General features: G+C 40.4%; 1 protein-coding gene across 6 annotated transcripts in view; it reads right to left on the reverse strand.

Annotated features, from left to right (window-relative positions):
* RPGR (retinitis pigmentosa GTPase regulator) overlaps positions 1-21672 on the reverse strand; it is an 85881-nt gene that overhangs the window by 29794 nt on the left and 34415 nt on the right. For 4 of the 6 annotated variants that reach the window (XM_040468846.1, XM_040468848.1, XM_040468844.1 and 1 more), the window contains 4 exons: positions 12990-13103; positions 11687-11744; positions 10051-10139; positions 256-939 (listed from right to left, as the gene is read on the reverse strand). In XM_040468846.1, the coding sequence (XP_040324780.1) occupies positions 733-939; positions 10051-10139; positions 11687-11744; positions 12990-13103 (468 nt within the window). In that variant the 3' untranslated portion in view covers positions 256-732. Of the gene's footprint in view, positions 1-255; positions 940-6506; positions 7541-10050; positions 10140-11686; positions 11745-12989; positions 13104-21672 lie in introns of those variants that run through there. The other 2 variants (XM_040468845.1, XM_040468847.1) reach the window with 2 other exon arrangements.

The following is a 21672-nucleotide window of genomic DNA, read 5'->3' on the forward strand; positions in this document are numbered from 1 at the left end:
CGGTGGTGATCTGTGGTAGGTTAAACGCTGCAGATCGTACCACACAGTCTGCCACGCCTCCGTGCCAAATCCCCTCCCTGAACAAGAGTGGGAGGCAAAGAAATGTCAACAGTTTCTCCACAAAGACGTACCGCTGACATGGGTGCGCTGATATTTTCTTTACTCAGAGGTAAACGAATTTTGTGTCTCTCAGTATTTTAAAACTAAACAGGTTGTTTTTGGCCCCCATTCTGTCAACTGATAGAGAACTCCAAGTACCTCTTAATTTTATTGATATTCACACATTTAAACAGTGGAACCCACCAGATATAGTTTATTAAAATGTGTTCATCAAAAACAATTTTGACTCAGTTTTGAAAAATTGCAAATACATTAAAAACTGTTACAGTGTCATGAGATTGCAAATATTGCCTTATGAAATGATAAAGAAATTGTTCAGTAAAAACTATGAAATATCTTAATTTAAATTTCACATATAAAAATATATATTTTACGCAACACTGAACAGTTAAGGCCACAGAACTTGAAGGAGAGTTTGAGATACACATTTTTTGAAATCGCTGGTCAAAAACATTAGCATAAATAAACAGCAAAACTGGTCGTAACATTCAAAATAAAACATTAACTTCTATGTTTAAGGGTTTGTTATCAGAAACTTTCCTTCAGAAGTCAGAATGGTTTTCAAGTATAAATTACAATGTGCTTGGTGATCACGGAGACATAAATGTATATTTATAGTATCGTACAATATTTGGAACTTCTCGCCATAGTTGGGGGTGAAGTATCCTGATGATTTTGCCCCATGTGGCTCTGGCTGGCATCTTTCTGATTGCTTTTAAAAGCTATTTGATCTCCTATTGGTTTTATCTCTGAGAGTGGCTCATTATTACTCTGCATACTTTTCTGACTCATGAGTGACATCCTTTTAAGGAAGAAAATCTAGAAAAAAAAACCCACACACACAAAGAATTCATTTCAGTAAGTGAATAGCCACTTAATAGGATTTAGGGGGGATAATTTTCAACTAGTCTGAACATTGTTTCATCACACCCTTACGGGGTGTCACATGTACAAAGCGACATGCTTAGTGTCCAGCAGCACCTTGTTTTACCAAGGGCAATCATGCCCCTTCCCTAATGTAAGACCTTTCAGGGTTTAGCTTTCAACACTGTCAGTGCCTTGGGAATACATTACCATTTTTCTTTAAAGAGCAGATTTGTTATTTCACTTTGTTGTGACGAGAGAAAAAAAAAAAAGAAAAGTAGGGTATCCTGGAGGATTTCCCCATTCCTGTAGATGGGAACTTCTGGGAAAACGCTGGTGCTGCCGAATGATGGCTTTGGGGGCCCAGGGGCCTGAGCAGGCGGCTGGATACCTGGGTCTGCTACTCGGGGGAGTCTGGGGCCGTGAACAGGGAGAACACACACAACAGCTGGAGAGAGGAAAGTCGATGCCATAACCCAGGATCGCAGGCAGGCAGAAAAGAGAACGGAAGCAAAGAGACTGAGGAAGAGCCAAATGTGAGACACAGGTGGAGGAAGAAGAGCCGGCACTGGGGACAGAGCTTTGTAGGAACACAGTCAGGAAAGAGAGGCACCTCAGGAGTCAGGGAGGAAAATGTATCAAGAAGGGAGTGGCCAACAGAGCACAGTCAGGAGAAATCAAGGGAGATAGATGATGACTGGAAAGTTCCATTTGACTTAACCCCTTTGAGGATTTAGTCAGAGAGAAAACAGGATTCCTGAAGTGTAACAGCACAAAAATCAAAATGATGCAAGTAATTGCTTGCTGTCAGTCTTGAAGAATGGAGGAATTGAAGCAACAAGGTGTAATCCAAAAACTCAGAGTCTAGCTAGAAAAGGGTCTATGGGGGCGCCTGGGTGGCACAGTCGGTTAAGCGTCCGACTTCAGCCAGGTCACGATCTCGCGGTCTGTGAGTTCGAGCCCCGCGTCAGGCTCTGGGCTGATGGCTCAGAGCCTGGAGCCTGTTTCCGATTCTGTGTCTCCCTCTCTCTCTGCCCCTCCCCCGTTCATGCTCTTCATCCCCCTTTCCCAAAAAAAAAAAAACCTTTAAAAAAAAAATAAAAAAAAAAAAAAAAAAAAAAAAAAGAAAAGGGTCTATGGACTAAACTGGGGGGACCCCTCTTTCGTTTCTGCTTTTGTGCGGGAATCCCTATCATGAAAATTCTGCTACTACAAAACATCAAAAAATTCTAAGTGTAAAAAATCGAATTTTATGATGTGTACAGAAGTTCATGAAAAAAATGAAGGGAAATCCCTGTGGGCCACAAAATGAAGAGGGCGCAGGAAGCCTCAGAGGTGAGCGAGCAATAAAATGGCATTTATTGATCTCACAACTTAGACTCGCTTTGGTAAACGTATCTGATCTCATAAAATGTGGAAAATCGGGACTGAGACCCCCCTACATAAAGTGAGGACCCTCTAGGGACTATGCCCTTAATTAAGTCCACTTACACACACTGGGAGACGGCAAAATAACCTGTGTCCCTTGGTCTAGGCTGTGAGTGAGGGAGAAGCACGTTCTCCTAGTGTGAGGCTGGGCTCCCATTTACTTTACTGGTGCCGGTGAGGAACGCTTCGTGCTCCCAGAATGGTAATGCCCAGGAGAGCTACCAGAGGCTCTGACAAATTCTCTATGGATGGATTTTCATGGAAGCCTTAAGGGGCATCCACAAAAAGTCTCAGCTGAACATGAACTCAGAATCCAAATTTCTTTTTTTTTTTTTTAACGTTTATTTATTTTTGAGACAGAGACAAAGCATGAACGGGGGAGGGTCAGAGAGAGGGAGACACAGAATCCAAAACAGGCTCCAGGCTCTGAGCTGTCAGCACAGAGCCAGACGCGGGGCTCGAACTCATGGACCGTGAGATCATGACCTGAGCCGAAGTCGGCCGCTTAACCGACTGAGCCACCCAGGCGCCCCCAGAATCCAAATTTCTTTCTTTTTTCTTTTAATTTTTTTTTCAACATTTATTTATTTTTGGGACAGAGAGAGACAGAGCATGAACAGGGGAGGGGCAGAGAGAGAGAGGGAGACACAGAATCGGAAACAGGCTCCAGGCTCTGAGCCATCAGCCCAGAGCCTGACGCGGGGCTCAAACTCACGGACCAAGAGATCGTGACCTGGCTGAAGTCGGACGCTTAACCGACTGCGCCACCCAGGCGCCCCCCAAATTTCAAAACACATGAGGAAGCAGGACACTACCAGCAAGTCAACCAAAGCAACAGACAGATTTAGATTCCTGAAGATGTCTGACGTTGGGATGACTAAATATACAATATAAGTGTGCTTAAAGGACCAGGATAAAAAACATGAGCACGAAACAAGATACTAGTTTTTAAAAGATCAGATTGATTTGAAGAAGAATCAAAATAGAATTTCATTTCAAAATGAGAAAAATATAATCGATGAAATTAACACTCAACAGGTAGGTTAAAAAGATTAGTTTTAGCTGTAAAGAAACTGTGGCATCAAAGAGCTCTGAAATATGAGGGCTGTGACATTCCCCCAAAATATTACTTAGACACGGGCAATGGGAAAGTAACATTGAAAGGCATGGACAACAGAATGAAAAATTTCATACCAGGAAGCGCCTGGGTGGCTCAGTCGGTTAAGTGTCCGACTTCAGCTCAGGTCATGATCTCGCGGTCTGTGAGTTCGAGCCCCACGTCAGGCTCTGGGCTGAGAGCTCAGAGCCTGGAGCCTGCTTCGGATTCTGTGTCTCCCTCTCTCTCTGCCCCTCCCCTGCTCAAGCTCGTTCACTTTCTCCCTCTCTCTCTCTCAAAAATAAACATTAAAAAAATTAAAAAAAAAAAAAAGAAAAATTTCATATCAGAATTCCAAAGAGGAGGGAGGAAATACTCAAATACACAATGGATGAGAGTTTTCTTAAACTGATGAATGACCTGAATTCTCAGAGTCAAGAGTCATAATGAATTAGAAGAAAGTTAAAGCAAAACAGTTCACACCTGGGCATCTAGTAGTGAACTGAAGCACGTTAAAGGTAAACAGCGTGAAAAAACAGCCAGAGAGAAATGACAGATTATATACAAAGTCATCAGCAATTACACTAGAGCAAATTTCTTAAAAGGAGCATAGGAGCAGATACCAAGAGAAAGTGAGCATTGCCCAGTCACCTCAATGTTCATTTGCAAGTGAACAGAAACTGACAAAGTTAACTACAAAATGGATAGGAACTTCCAAAGTTCTGACAGGAACCTCCAAAGGATTTCTTCAGGGAGAAGAAAAAGCATCCCAAAAAGGACATCTGAGATGTAAAAAGGAATGGTGAGTAAGAAAGTGGTATAACAAATAATAGTTAACATGTGATTGGTGACGCTAAAAACTTAAAATACTTGACACTATAACATGTAAGATGGGAAGGAAGGGGTGACAGAAGACTCCTCTAAGATCTTGCTATTATTTGGGGAAAGGACAGGAACATTAATTAGCTTTAGATCTTAGGTACGTATATTAAAAATTTCAAAGACGCAAATCCAGCTTATAAGCCATTTGCGAGAGACTCATCTAAAACACAAGTCAAAGAATGAAAACAGATGTATCAGGCAAGGGCTAACCAAAGCAAAGAGAGTATGGCTATATTATTAACAGACAACACAAACTTTAGCATTTTTTAGGGATAAGGAAGAATACAAATAGTGAGATGACAAATTTAAATGTAACTGCATTAATGATCAGATTAAATACAAATGGGCTAAGTGCTCCAATTAAAAGGCAGAGATTGTCAGATTAGATAAAAGAGCAAAACCCATCTGGATGCTGCCTGCATCAACGTACTTCAAATATAAAATCACAAGTGGGTTAAAAGCAAAATGATGGAAAAAGATATAACATGATAACTCTAATCAAATGAAAGCTTGAACCGCTATATAATATCAGACCAAGCAGATTTCAGAGTAAAGATTATTATCAGGGGTAAACAAGGCCATCTCATGATGAAGGGGTCAATTAATTAAGAGACTATAACAATCCTAAATGTTACAGAACCTAGTAATAACTTTAAAATACATGAAGCAAAAACTAATAGAAGTACAAAGAAAGTCGACAAATCCACAAGTATATTTAGGGTTTTTTAGAGCTTATTTATTTATTTTGAGAGAAAGAGGGAAAGAGAGAGAGAATCCCAAGGAGGCTCTGCGCTGTCAGCATGAAGCCCAATGTGGGGCTTGAACTCCCGAACCACGAGATCATTACCTGAGCCAAAATCAAGAGTCAGATGCTTAACCGATGAGCCACCCAGGAGCCCCTATTCAGGGATTATTAATGCTTTTCTCTTAATAATAGATCTTACAAGTAGACAGCAACTCAAAGGATAGAAAATACATGAACAACACCGTCAACCAACTTGATGCAACTGGTACTGACAGGACACAACAGTATTCTTCTCAACCTTCTCAAGTGCATATGGAACACTTGCCAAGTGCCAACTGATTCGGGGCCATAAGACAAGTCTTAATAAATTTAAGAGGACTCAAGTCATACTAAGTATGTTATCCAATCACAACGTAATTAAATTAGAAATTAATATCATAAACATCTATGGAAAATCCCCAAATAAGTTGAAATTAAAGAATTCATGAGTCAAAGAAGAAATCCGAAAGTATTCTGAACTGGATGAAAATGAAAACACAACATAACAAGTACTTCAGAGGAAATTTACAGCACAAAAAGCCTGTTTTAAAAAATAAGAGAAGTCTCAAATCAGTGACTGCAACTTCCATGTTAAGAAACTTTAGGAAGAGAAGAGCAAATTAACCCAAAGAAAGTAGAAGAAAGGAAATACAACAGTAAAACCTTGGATTGTAACTTGTTCTGAGAGTGTTCCGCAAGACAAGCAGACATTTCTAATAAATCTTAACTTGATAAATGAGCGATGTCTTGCAATATGAGTAGTACGGGATGCCAAACGTCACATGATCACAACTGAGCCAACGGTTCTCGAAATTTGCTTTGATCTATGAGTGCTTTGGATTACAAGCGTGTTTCCGGAACTAATTATACTCACAAACCAAGGTTTTACTAGTAAAGATTAGAGTGGACATAAATAAAATAGAAAACGATACAGAAAAATCAATGAAACCAAAAACTGGTTCTTTGAAAAGATGAATAAAAATGATAAACTTCTAACCAGTTAATCAGGGAATAAAAAACAGAAGACATACAATAAATCTGACAAAATCCGTGTAAGACCTGTATACTAAAAACTACAAAACATTCCTGACAGAAATTTAAGAAGACATCCATAAATAGAAAGGTATCTTCATGAGTTAGGAGACTTAATATTGTTAAGATGTTAATTCTTCTCAAATTCATCTGTAGATACCAAGAAATCCCAACCAAAATCCCAGCAGACATTTTTTTTTCAGTAATTGTCAAACTGATTCTAAAAATTCACATGGAAATGCAAAGGGCCTCGGATGGCCAAAACAAGTTTGAAAAAGAACAAAGTTGGAGGACTAACGCTTCCCGATTTCAAGACTTATTATGAAGCTACAGTAATCAAGACAGTGTGATATGGGCACAAGATAAACAGGTGGAAGGAACAGATTAGACTCTAGAAATATGCCCACACATGGAAAAGTTAACTGATTTCTGTGAAGACAATTCAGTAGAGAAAGGGTCTTTTCTCAACACGTGGTGCTAGAACGATTGGATGTCCATATGCAAAAAAAATAATAACTTCAATTCATACCCTCATCATATAAAAATTCACTTAGAATATTATTCAGCAACATAAAGGGATGAACTACTGATACATGCATAGATGGGTTTCAAAATAATTAGGCTGGACAAAGGAAGCCAACAAACAAAAAGAGTACATGGTGTAGGATCTCATTTATATAAAAATCTAGAGCTTGCAAAATAATGTATGATAATAGAAAGCAGGTTTGCTAAGGATAGCAGGGGGCCAAGGAGGACAGACGGGGATCACAAAAAGGCACAAAGAACCTTCCGCCAATAACGGCACTGTTCACTCTCTTGTGATTATGGTTTCATAGGTGCACACACGTCAAAACTAACCAAATTATATACTTTAAATATGTGTAGTTTATTATATGTCAATTATACCTCAATAAAGCTATTTTTAAAAAGCAGGGGAGTCATTATTGGGTAGCCTGGGACCGTCTCAGGTTTCAAGCTTGGGAAAAACTGACAATGACAGGACACCGTATGTGTAATCTACCTCGAAGTTTTCTCCTAATACAGAGTAAAGCGTACTTGAGGCAAGTGCTCATTTGTAGCTTGCAATGGATGAACAAAGCATACCATCAGAGAAAAGATAGCAACTAGGAAAGACAAGAATTCACAAGCATGTTTTTTTGGTGGAGAAATTCTCATCTCAGCACCCTTTATTTATGGTAGCGACCACGGATAAAAAATCTATTGACTGTTAACGGGCATTGGGAGCTATCCAGAGAATCTGGCATGTTCCAGCTACTTTCTGAGGGAAGGCAGTGCATCTTTAACCTCTGAATCTGCAGCCTCTGGCCTTGTGCCTGGCACATTAAGAGAAAACCGATTAGTATATGCTAAATAAATACATGAATAAACTCATTCTATAATATAAAATTCTTCTTAATAGCTGAAAAGTTTATCGTTTTTTTCCTTAGCTACCTTAGATGGAAATTAGGCCGATAACATATTTTTCTTAGTGACTAACTGTGGATCCAAATAATCAGCACTAACTATAGTTTGGAAAAGTAATATTGGGTAATCTCTAGATAGAACAATCACCTAACAAAAGATCTCTGCCACCCGTTAAAATCATAGGTCGTAACTTGTCTACCTTAAACATTTAAAATCACCAAAACAAAATTCAGTGGTGAATTCTGTTTTGTAGGTGCCAAGAGTACAATTCTTTCTTTTCTTTTTTTTTTTCAGATTATCTTTGGGATGTCTAATTACCTGGGGGAGTGGGGGGGGGGGAGTTGGAATGCAAAATCTCAAACATGTTTCTTTTGATATGATTTAATGCATCATTCATTTTCCAAGTTTTAAAAACTGTCTGATTTGTTTGTCTCAGATGGTATAAAAAGGTTAGAGACACTGTAGATTAAAAAAAAAGGTCATGTGGGAATGACTGAAAGAAAATCTCACCTAAATCATCTATTTCCTTTTTAAAATATGTAGAACAACAGGATATTCTTTAAGTAGGAAATACATTTATTACTGCTTGACTTTTGAAATATGATTTTCATTACTTTCTTTTCTTTAACCAAGGACATATGCATTTACTGAAATACATTTTTCCACTAGGTGTCAATGAGCATTTAAGCAGAATCCAAGTTTAAGACTGAATTCTTCAACCTGGCACCTGTAGCCCACTATACCCTGGCCTGACCTCACCTCTGTCCCATCCCCTGGTGCTGGCACTAGAGCTCCCTGCTTGGCCTGCTCTGTATGGGAGGCACCACTCTGCTTCCCACAGGGCACTCCTTCCCTGGCTCGGCCCCCTCTCCTAGTCCTGTGTATCCAAATCCTACCGCCTATGGGCAATTGCAACGCTTAAGACTGGAGAGCCTGAAAACTTCTCGAAACTCAATCATGTATTCATGAAAAATCATGAATACACATTTTCATTTGGTCAGAGGTATGTTCAAATATTTCTTTCTGCTGCTTCACTTCGCTTTTCCTATTAGGCTCCTCTGTCTCCTGACTCCTTTACTTTTCATCTTGCTCCCTCACATTTCATTTCCTTTTCCAGAGTCTTTTCCTGAGTTCTTATAATTGGAAAAAAGTCTTCACGGGACTGCTGTGTAGTAGAATATCTGGTAAATGTTCTTTTACTAGACAGAGAGTCTAAAAAGTCCCTAACACTTGATCGGATATGCTGATGACACACGTTACAATTCTGAGAAGGACAGTAATTCTGGAGTATCTTTTGAGCCAGGTCACAACTCTCTCTTGGATATGATAATCTAAACAGAAGGCCATTTTCATCAGGGTAAGATTATTCACCAAGTAATTTTTAGTAAAAGATGACCACAGTGGGACCTGTGCCAGAAGTCACCGTGAAAGTAGTTTCAGAGTAGCCAGAGACAAACCGTCTACTGCTCTAAGGGCTGCCCCTGCTTTTACCTTCACCCTATCCTCTTTCCCACCTCCTTATGTTCTATAGTTCACTGTCAACCAGAATTATTTACTAAGCATTTACCATGTGCCAGGGACAGTGCTACCTGCTAACGATCCATCGGAAAGCAAAACAGAAAATAGTTTCTATCCCATGGAGCAGCAGGCCAGTGGAGAGAGAGACAGTCATAAGGGAAATAAGCATACACTTCACTGTGCGATTGCCAGTTACGAGAAACACAAAAAAGGATAAGAAAAGGGTGTTATGTGAGAGAACAGTAAGGGGACATAATTTACCTAAGTGCAGCTGGTCACAAAAGGCCTCTATACAGAAGTGACTAACTTAAGCCCAAACCTGAAGGCTGAAGAGGAATTAACAAGGCCTTTCAGTTACCCTTTATCCACATTTCCTTGTAACACTTCTACCCTGAAATGTGGCCTCATGGCTAAAGAAAGTTCTTCTGCAAGTGGAAAGAGTAACTTCCAAAAAGCAGCGGCATCTCCCCCAGACTGTTAACAACTTCAGAACAGGTACTCGGCAGGAGAGACTGGAGTAGCTCGTAAGTTCTACTAAGCACGGGTATCTTGATTTTTGCATTCATCCTCTCTAATTCTCGGTTTTGCCTTACTTTCTCCAGACTCTCATGATGATTATACTCTTATAATTCAAGCAAGAAAGTTCTTTTGCATTATCTTTTACCATAAGTCGAATCAGCATGAATGGGATTACTGAAAGGAACATGCTATTAAATTCTGGCAGGGCAACCTGACTCCATCTAAAGTCCAGCAAATAGATATGCATGCTAAAATGTGAAACATCACTTGAAATTCTTCACATGTTTTTGGGTTAAATTATGTGGATCGCCATATAAAAAGCAGGAGGAGGCAATTCAATACTTTGGTCTTAACACTAAAATGAAAAATAAATTTCACTTACCTTCATTGATTTTTTTAGGTCTTTACTTGTTGATGCAGTGTCTTCCAGGTCTTTTGCAGAACTGCTCTTTGCGTGGCCATACATGCTTCCTACAACAGGATATATTTAGAAATATTTTTTTCTAAGTAATGAGAAGAAGAAAAGTTCTGATGCCCTCAGCGCAACTCCATCAAGCCTGACTTACGGGGTAAATACTAAAGAGGGCGGGACACTGGAGCACTGAACAAGGTCTACAATGCATATTTTCTGAAAGGCTGAGTTAAGGCAAAAAGCCCAGAATGACTTGACCAATGTAGACGTTTGCATTACCAGTACCCAAACACAGCTACAAAGGTAACAGTGTTAGGAAAGACTTCCAGAAAATATAAATTTCCTTTTTTAAATTAAATTCTTTGCACACAAATGGACATGTTACTTTTTAGTGTTTCAAATTGATCCACAAGTTATACAGTTGGAAAATGATCCTTTTTTTTTAATTAAAAATTTTTTTTAAATGTTTATTTATTTTTGAGAGAGAGAGAGAGAAGAGGCAGAGTGCAAGCAGGAGAGGGGCAGAGAGAGAGGGAGACACAGAACCTGAAGCAGGCTCCAGGCCCTGAGCTGTCAGCACAGAGCCCGATGTGGGGCTCGAACCCATGGACCGTGAGATCATGACCTGAGCCGAAGTCAGACGCTTAACCAACTGAGCCACCCAGGTGCCCCAAAAAATGATCTTTTAAATACACTCATGAAGCACATGCATTCTTTTAATTTGATATTATCAACTACTTAAATCTTACTTTTAATTTCTTTTTCACACTTTAGACTACATGCTAAAAATACTTACAGATGATAAATATTTTAACATTTTGCTTAAAATATTCTAAAACTTACTACTCTTTCTGCAGAAGTCAGAAGGAAAACAAATATCAAGGGAACTATGCCTCCTTCTGCCTAAGTTCAGATCAGATATCCACCGCTATGAATGGTTATTTTTAATGAGAACACAGTAAAAAGCAGACTTTGATGTGGCGGTGTGGAAACATGATATAGGGGTGGGCTGTACAGCAAAAACAGATGATTTCGGTGTAGAGAATGTAGGTCTCAAGGGTAACCACAGTCCCCTCTATTCTGTGGCAACTGTTCTCTGACACCAACAGTCAGGCTTGGGGAAGGACCTGTCTTAAATGTCTGCAATAAGATCAACGACTCAGTCTGAGCTCTGGGGGGTACATGAGGGGATAACCGGCCGTGGCTCTAGCAATGGGGTCTGGCAGTGCCCATCAGGCATGTAAATTGAGATGTGGGACAAAAGCCTAACTTACTACTACTGATCGAAAAGAAAAAAAGACAGTGAAAAGGCTGTCCTAAACCACTTAACACTGACACACGAGTAGCCATGAGTAATGCGAATATTTTATGTGAAGAAGTTGTGGTGGTTATTCATGAGAACAAATAAGCCTGTGGCACATATTTCTTAGCTTGTTATGAGAGCCAGGTGACAGTAAAAAGGATAAAATAGAATATAGGTGTATAAGCTATAATGACTCAGTGACGGCATACATGTGCACACATGCATGTGTATGTATGTGTGTGTGTGTGTGTTAAGGTATCTAGCCTTTTGGAAGCATGCTTTTGAAGTCAAATGTGTTCACACCTTTTGGATTCTCATTGTATTCATAAACAGTCCGTTCCTCTTGGTTGGTTTTCTTGTCCTATAAGCAATAAAGAAACAATGTAATAAAAAAACCATAATTGTGATGGCCTAGAAAATGTCATCCTGGTTTTAGGCAAGGGTTCTCAAGTTCGCCTCCAGCTAACAACATAAACAGGCGACTACTGCTTCACTTTGCCGAACTTCTGCCTTAGATGCCGAGTGGTTGCTAATGTCCCTTCTAGCTTAAAGTTCTATGATTACAAAAAGTGGCAGGACCCTACTCAAAGAAGATTTAGGAACGTTAGTTGGTGTATGAATTAGCTCAACATTTTACACTGTCAGACTGGAGTTTGTTCTATGTTAAAGAGTTTTAGGGACCCCCCTACCTGGAGCTCATAAACATCCCTTATAAATCTGTCCCTCCCTCTGAAAGAAAATAGTAATTGCTAGAACATTTTTTTTCTCAGTGAGAGGAACGAGTCTTGAGAAAGAAAATGACCTCTATAGCATAATCCCATTTTGTAAATTAAAAATACATGGACATGAATCAACACACGTTTTAAAAGAGGTGCAGACACTGAAACCAAAACTGAATCAATATAGTGTTGTTCAGTTTGGGTTTCTGAATTCCATGCCTGTGAAATTAATCCAGAGCAGTGTTAGCAAATGAATGATTTCAAACCTACCAACTGTCTCCTAGCAGTGTCACTCGTGGACAAAACTGCCAAAAAGAGATGATTCTGGGATTCCTAGCTCCACTCTTAGGCTGACTTTCTTTTCCTCGGTGATAGCGCCTCCTTATCCTCCTATAAATCCTTGCTTCTACGCCACATCTGTGCAGAAGTGATCACAGCCTCCCACACTGCTGTGAACAGCTTTCACTTAACACACATACATGTAAAGATACACTTAGTATGTGTGTGCACACACACGTCCCATTTCTGCCACCAGTATAGGGCTCCTAACTTTGTAATTTCATCCTTTCAAGAACCCAGTGCTGAACTTTTCGGTTAATTTCTCAACAGTGTACTATACTGGCCTGTATCAGTTGATTTCCACTCAAGTGGGGATCCGAATGCCACCAGAAGTGTGGAAAGCGTCAGAAACAAAGTGTGCCTAATTCATAAATTTGCTCAAAGCTTTTCCTACAGCACATGAACAAAGTTATTCAGAGAAGTATTTCTGCTCCCAAAGGAAGTTGGGATCTGCCCTCTGCAGAGACCATGGAACCCACATACTTTCTCTTGGGCAGGATACCAGGATTTAAGCACATATCATCATACCTTTTCAGTGGTGTCAATACCTTTTCAACTGAGTTGTCACTGGCTTCATCTGCAGCAACTTTTTTCTCGCCTTTCAGGTACTCATCAATTTCATCCACGTCCTCTAGCTCTTCATCTTTCGAAAATTCATGATCCTGTGTCAAAATTGATAATCAGGGAGGAGTTAAGATTTTCTTTTTTAAAAAAAGAGATTTGATATTGCTGTCATAAATAATTTATACTATCTCAAAGAACACACAGAATATGGATTCAAATGCTGAAGTCAAAGAAATAAAACACTACATAATCTATGACGCATGTCAAGTTACTGTATTACCAGGGCTTTTATGCACATCGTTCTATTTCAACATTTTCAATGGCCAGGATTTCCAAAATTCTATCTGCATCTATGACAAGGTTAAACGGGGGAAAAAAATTAAATATGCTTTTTGAGCTGTCTCAAAAGAATGCTTTTAAACTTTAGAGAAGTTAAAAAGCTTTCTACTGTAGCATTATAACATGATCACATCTATATATTATATTTATTTTCCAAAACATAGGGAGATTTAAAATCACTCCAGAAGTACAGTTCACCGATATTCATGAGAGAGAGTTAAGTATAATTACTTACATTCCAGGAAGAAGATAAAGGGACATAGGCAGTTTAAATGCTCTGCTCTTGGTAATTTAAAGCAGAGGGAAAACCCAAACAGAGGCAGAACTTAGTCCATCTGGCTCCTGTCCAACGAATCCAAATTATAAGATAACCTGTCTATGGATTTGATACACATAGTAAATCATGTAATATTAAGTATAGGCAGAAAAATATTCATTATGTTCCGAGTAACTTTACCCTATACTGAGATTTTTTTTTTTTTTTTTTTGCAGTTTCGTATTTTGGGTGGAATACTGCTTATTTTTTGTCATTAAGGGATCAGGCTCCTTACTGGACTTTTTCCCTATGCTTTTCATTTATGCACTTCACTAAAGGCACAATGGCCCCTAAAATAGGTGAGGCAGTAAGTAACTTGTGCCATTTACTCCCATGAAGAATGTTTTTACAAAGTTCACATGGGCCATACCTGCCTCAGACGATACACACCCTTTATATCCCTTCAACACTATAACTAGCTTCTTGTGGTCACCTTCCTAGTCACTATTTGGCCAAGGATAAGCTGGACACCCAAAGGAATCTTTTGTGGGTGGTTTGAAAATAATGCTTGTAATTAACTCATCTCTTTTCTGGCAAAAATACAAAATGTGAGAACTCAGGCTAGGGAGAGGATATGTTTAGATTTCACACCTTAGTAACAGATGTAAGTGGCATCCTCAGGCCAGTAGCAAAAAGGGTGTGGCCTAACAGCACTGCCACTAAGGACAAGCAATCCAGAAGTGAAGGCTTGAGATTTAAAAGCGTTTCAGAAGTTGCTCTGGGAGGGCTTGACTTAGGTCAAGCAAAGGTCAGTGCATGTGAGAGGGGAAAGCGGGAGAGGAAAACAGGGTGCCAGGGTAGAGAGCTATATTAAAGGATGTGCTGCACATTTAGGTTGGGTAGGGTTAACTACAGGGTAGCTACCATTTACCAAGAATTTCTAAAGCTTTCTTTTTTTTTTCCTAAGCAACTTCTATTGTATATTATGCCTAGCCATAAGCACATTATGAGTATGTAAAATGATCAAAGACTACTTTGGAGGAGAATGGGAAGCAGGATTACTGGATTTAGGATTGATGGCTGATAGACAGATGTATTCATGAATGTACATAAATGAAGGCCAACTAGAAAAGAACAGTGTTCCTGAGAAGGACAATTTCAGACTGACTGTCTCCCAGAGGGAGGGTCAGTGTGCTGTGTTCCAGCAAAGTCCTTTTCACTTGGAAAGTTCTGCTAGTTTAGCACCTGGGTCAACTCCAGTCATGCCAGGTAACTAAGATATTAATGTAACCATAGGACAATATCATGAGATTATACAAAGGAACATGACATTTTGCCCTATTTCAGGAATAAGCAAAACACTCATCTCTTTTATAATAAACTATAAATTTACTCATTAACTTTATGAAAATCTGCAACAACGAACAACTGCTGGAATGATACCATCTTCTCAATTTGAGAAAGCTCTTAGAAAACATTTTCACTAGAAATCACATCAAGTGTAGCATGTTGCACTTAAGCACATTGAAAATTAATCTACTCACATCTGGACAACTACTTTAAATCACATACAGTACTTACCTTCAAACCGAAACAATTTAGGAGAGACTGGCAGAACACTATCATTTTACAAAGAGAAAGGGTAAAATTTAAATACATTCTTGTCACCAGAAGCACATAAGACATAAAGCAGTCTAGGATGGTCAGTGGAAACGCATGTTGTGTCGGGACCACAGTGAAGAAGTGATTAGGCCTGGCTCTCGCAAGAGGACCGTTGTCTCATTGGTCAGACACAACACGGGGAGCTGCAGTCTTGGATCTGGCCCAGGGCCCACACGTTTTACATTTCTTACGGGAAATACCAAGAAACCAAACGTTCCTCGTGAGGTTTCAGCTGGCTTAAGAATGCCATCATACCGTATACTTGAAAAACTAGAGGTTGCCATCAGAAACTGGCACAGTGGTCACCCTGGGGGGGATGGAAAATGCCTGTAAGAGGGTTGAAGGGGAGCTACTGGGGAGCTGACAGTGTGCTCCTCCTTGATCTGGATGTTGACTATACGAACAGGTTCAATTTGTGGAAAATACACTGAGCTGGACATACATGCATGAGATATGATCTTTTCTGTATATGTTATATTCCAATAAAGAGTTTTTTTAAAAAGTTTTGAAAAGACACTATAAAGTGTACAATTTTGTGCTACAATTCTGGATTTGTGAGATGCCTCAATGTCATATAGGGCAGACATTTTCCAGCTAGGTTAATAGAGCATTAAACTTTGTACCTACATCATACCAGGTGGGGAAGCGTATATCCTAAAAGCTCAATTTCAAGGTTTTTTAGGACAAGAGGGGTTAATATGTAACTTCATGTTGATACTACCCTAGAAATCACTGAGGCAGGAGGAGAGAAGGAAGGGCATTCAATACAAAGACCTAACTACTGCTTTCCAAGCTCTGCTCCACCAATCACGGCCTGAGCAAGGTACCTAATTAATGTAACAGTTTCTCTGTTAAATGGGAGGATGACACTAGCAATACCTACCTCGGCGGGTTTATATCAAGATTAAAAAGATTATTTACAGAGAAAATAACAAAAGCAAAGGATAAGTATCTGTATATAAATATAAGCAATTTAAAAACATATTTGTGATTGTAAGACTCCCTAGTATACACAGAGGACTATCAAAAAAAAATCCCAAGATGCCTGGACACCTTTTCACCATAATGTCCCAGATCTTATCATCAGAAAGTAATTGATTCAAAGTGTACACTTATTTGTTCTACCCTCTTAGACATACCCCTTGATTCTTGCCAGGAGCCCGGCACCTAGAGCAGCCCAGGGGAGAAGGCAGGGCCTGTCAGGAGCAGGCCAGGATGACACGGAAGTGGAGGGCCACTCTGACTGGGCTGTGGGCCAGTGGTGCCTCAGGTTTCCAAGAGAAGTTTGAAAAACACTGCTTCAATATAGAATTCCTGGGTATTTCAATGTTGGCAATGGCCTCAAATGTTAAAAAAATCACTGTGTATGCCAAACAAAGTTAGTCTGCAGGCCAGATTGCACCTATGGGCTCCCAGGTGGACCTCCAAATTATTGGCTTTGTCACTACTTTATAATCCCTAAACGTTTCCTTCCATGTACCAAAACCCTTGGCTCATTCCTAACCCAGTATTTTCACCGCCAAATCCATTCCAGTTTGACTCTGACAAGCAGGCCTGCAAAAGTGAATATAATGCCTGGCATACAGAACTTCTTGTTGGTAGGCAGTTGTTACGTGTGGAGTTATTCTTTAACCTATCTTGATTAAAAAGAAAAATTAGGACACAGGGAAATCTGTTGTCCTGTGACAGCAGTGATGCCTAACTGTGTGAGTACCATCAGCTCTCACCATGCTTCAAATGTTGAGGATGACCCATGGACGGTGTGCCTAGTTTCACTCTACCCCATATTTAAGGGTATATTTATCATTATTGCAACTCACTTCATTCCCACAGATCTGTCTTAAGCCAATTTGGGGGGGCAGGGAGGGTAGCTATGTGGTATTTACACAGAAGTCAGGTTCACAGGACTAGACTCACACATATCTGTCAGTGACCTGGAGATGCACGAGGGTAGTTCTGCACCTGACTTGATGGGAGTCAGAGGGGACAGAGTGACACAGGTTACCATTTGCTGAGTACCACTAACATGTTTCATGTGTTAACTATCCAAAGACCTTTCCCTTTATAAAAAGAAATGACTCAGAAAAGTAAAAAAAAAAAAAAAAAAAAAAAAAAAAAAAAAAAAAAAAAAAAGCTTTTCCAGGTATTCACACAGCTTAATCTGTGAAGGGCTGGAGTTTTGAATGCAGGCCTACCAGGTGCCAGGGCCCAGGCTCTTTCCCAGCTCTGCTCAAATAATGTGAAAACCAGAACTGCCACCCTCAGAGCTGTTTCCCCCACCTGCTGAAACTCAGGGCATTGTAGGCTCTTCCTTTTTGATGATAAGCTCACTTCAAGATCCTATGCTTATATAGCCTCATATAGAGTAATCGCAGGTGAAAGTCTAAGATGGTTTTTCCCATGGCACCAAAGTCCCTGACCCTTTTTCTCTGCAAGGCAGGCTTCCTGGGGATCTCTCTTAGCAGGCAGTGTGGGCTCTTGCCTGGCCTCTGCCGGGCCTCTCCCAGACCTCTCTGCTGCCCTGCACCACTGCTTCCTTGGCTTGGGCGGTGCCTCTCTTTCCTAGAAAGTGTTCCTACCTGGCCCCCTTCTCAGATTTCCCTCGCTCAACCTCTCCGTTACCTACTGATGTTTCCTCAAACTCTGTCTTCAGTTCTCTTCCCTTCGCACACTGTGAGTGCCGCCTCTCACTCAACTCCATGCTTTTAACTCCCCGTGGAAGTCGGTAATGCCCGGCCATCTCCCCTGAGCTCCAGGCCCAGACGTGTATCTGTCCACTGGACACCTCCTGGATGAACAGGGCCCAGCAGGCTCCTGAATCTACCCCTACTCCTCTGTGCTCAGCCTTGGTGAATGGCACACTTCCTACCCAGTTCTTCAAACAGAAACAAGAAAAGCTTGGCCTTTTCCCTCCCTCCAACTTACATCTCTTTACTAAGCCCTCCAATTCTATCCCTGAAGTTCTCTTGATAACACATGTCCCCGACTCTGTCCACACTGTTCTAGTTCAGCCCCTCTTCTGTCTCTGTCTGGTCCCCTAGAGCAGCCTAATTGGCATCCTTAGCTCTGGTCCTCTTCCTCTCCAACCCACCCTCCATACTGCTGCCAGAATGTTGCAAAAGGCCAAATGTGATCATCTTACTCTTGCTGTTTAACAACTTTTATAAACACATAAGGCCCTTTGCCTCCTTATCCAGGACCAAAAGATACTCTAGGCTGCAGTCACACTGAAACACGCTCATGGCTCCCATCAGCCTAGAAAGCCACAGATTTGTTTTCAGATCCTATTTTTCTGTTTGGGTAGTCCTAGCTAAGAACACGGGGGTATTGGGAAACACAAGGGCACTGTTAAGCCACAGTTAGAGGCAGAGCCCGAGGAACTCCTTTTACCTGGTGTTCTTTCAAGCAATATGTACCTACCTAATGTCCCTGACAGGTAAAAAGGCCACAGGAGTTGGACTACAAGCAGCCCTCATTTCTGGAGATCTACCTGATTTTGGAAAGCTTCTGTTCCCTTTTTGGTGCTTAGGTACACGCTTATTGGTTGAGTGAATCATAGGCACCAAGTATGAAGCCATATGTCAGGCACAACAGAAGGAATGAAGGAAGGAGGAATCAAAGTGCCTTCCTTTATGGCAGTCTTTTATCTTTATATACGTGAAGAGCAAGTTTACCTCTATAATGAAGTAACAGAAGACATTTCATTGCACTCACCTCAAGAGCTGCTATTCAGCGGCAGCACATGTTTCTGTGGTACTCCTTCATAGCTTACCTTGAACTATTTTTCTGCCAGAGTCCTCACCTGGAACTGTAACTCAATGGACTCTACACACACAACTCACATCGGCCTCAGTAACGATCAGTGATAAATGACAAGAAAAGCTTGATCAACCAGCAGATGGGGATGACAAGGAATGGAACCGATTATTCCAAGCTATTTAACCAAGTACTAACTCACATCTCAAAATGACTAGGCCTGTGCTCTTCTGACCAGAACACCGTGCCTGCACGAGCTACCCTTCCTAAAAGAGCACAGAACATGTTTTTGGCCAGGGCAATGTGAAGAAATGGGCAGGAAATGCTGTTTAAAAGCGGCTCTCTAGACCAGTTCCAATACTGAGATGGGCACGTGGTAAGACCTCCATTTCAGCATTGCTGGCTGATGACGTCTTTGGTGCAAGAAGAATGTCCACACCTTTTACATTAGTAACTTGAGTGCAAGAGTTTCTTTTCTCCCTGAAGGCTTTTCCTTTATGAGCTCCTCTTCAATCATCCATCTCACTTAATCATTTTAAGTCGACTTTTCAATAACCATGGTAGGCCCTTGAATTGACAACACAGCACATACACTTTGTCAAAGTACCAATTCTACCCCACTGGCACTTACTGACTGTGGTAGAATTTGGTAGAACCCTGCAATGCCAGATTAGCATATTTGGTTAGTTAGGGGCGGCAACCACGTATCCCTGCAGCTAAAACAAAATCTACAATTGCTCCTAGGAGTTTCTTCTCTTCGTATTCTAGTCTCTCTCCCCAGATTCTTGCTCACGGAGAATCAAATGCACAGAGGATCACATTACACAAAATTCACAGGAAGTTTACCATCAAGATCTTCCTTGATAAAAGAAAGTATAAGAAATCCCTAATGCCCAAGATATGGAAGGGACTGGAGCAGTGAATCCATTGAAAATGGAGCTATGAATAAAGAACGATCTGGCTGCATTACACGAACTGAACATTGTAAGGGAAGATTGAATTTACACTAATAGAAATCCAGCCTCTCTAAAATTCAATACATGATGTTAGTTTCTCTTTCCACAAACAATTACTGATGGAATACACTTAATGTTTATTTTACTTGAAACATTCTGACAAGCAATAAACTGAGAATTACAGAACAGTCAGCGAAAAACAGGTTGAGGGTACATCATAGACACTGGGAATGAAGATTCTGACAGTACAGTTAAAGCTCAGAAGTTATAGTTTAGAAATACAGAATGACAGAAGAGACATTAAAGCCGTCCTAAGTTTGTAAGAGTCAAGAACAGTATTTTATAGAAACTCAATTAATTTTAAAGTATAATTTTTCTTCCTTAAAAACCTCTTCTGCAAATAACAAACATGATGGGAGTAAATCAGCCTGTTAGAATGAAAGAGTCTGAGAGTTAAAAGGGATTGGAGTTCTATCATCCAATCTACTCCATTTTACACATGAGGAAACCGAAGCCCAGTGGGGAGCTCTGCCTGGGCAATAAATACTTAAAAGTTGTACATACTTCCAGAATAGATGCTTAAGTTCATCTCCATTTCATGAGATACACTGCCAGTTGCCCAGACAGTAACTGAAAGACATCACATTACAACCTGAGCCCTGAATCCAGCTGTCACTTGGTAAACTGTTACAAAAAGGACACATAAAAGGTAAAAAGACAGCACTACTTTTAAAAAATGTGAATCTTCCATTTTAGCTTTAGAAAGCCCTAAAAAATCTTCAGAAAATCTTATAAAATTATTCTATGTATAGGCAACTTGTAATCAGAGACTGAAAGAAATGTGTAAGAAATGAGATGTTTTCATAGCCCTTAAGGATCTGTGCCATCTTTAAAGGGGCCAGTCTGTATATACAAACGCAATACTCCTATAGTATACTCCGATTTTCTAACTCTGCCCTTAATGAGGAATATATAATGTTAACTATCTGCTATGACCATTTTCTAGTGATAGATTTATAATTTAGAGGGAAAATATACCAAAATATTGGCTTAAGAGGAGCCAAATTTACTAGTGCTTTGTGCTGTCTTATCAGTCGCTACTGTACCACACATAAAGTGACCATGACATAAAATCAATTTAATACAACGTACTGAGTGCCTATTACGTGTAAAATGTTCAAATTATTTGGCTGGACAATATCAGGTCAAATTTAAAGCTTGTCACTTCAATTCTAAATAATGTGGCAATACATTGTTCCAGAATTTTTCGGAACCTGGTGGCCCATTTTCTAAAACTTGTTTTGACTGCACTGGCATTTTGAACCTCTGTACCTTGTGCTCTTTCCCCTTTCCCTCTGTGTTAGTAGTAAACTTTTTGGGGTATGCCTTATTTTTGTCATATCTCACAGACCCTTTGATTTTGCTCACTTTGTTGGACTCTCTTCCTTCACCCTGCCTTTCCTGCTTTTCCCTCTCTTCATCTCCTATCTCCTTGTATTTCCCTTCTTCTTCCTCATCGTCCTCTTTGTCTTCCCTCTCCCTCACTCCCCACTCTGCTTCCTCCCCCTCTCCTTCCTCCTCCCCTTCTTCTTCTTCCTGGTCCCCCTCCCCTTCCCCCCCTCTTTCTTCCTCTTCCTCCCCCACCTCTTCTTCCCCCTCGCCTTTCTTCTCTTCCTCCTCCCCTTCCCCCTCTCCTTC

This window comes from Herpailurus yagouaroundi, unplaced genomic scaffold (assembly GCF_014898765.1).
Source record: "Herpailurus yagouaroundi ecotype Mexico unplaced genomic scaffold, PumYag 67793, whole genome shotgun sequence".
NCBI lineage: Eukaryota > Metazoa > Chordata > Mammalia > Carnivora > Felidae > Herpailurus > Herpailurus yagouaroundi.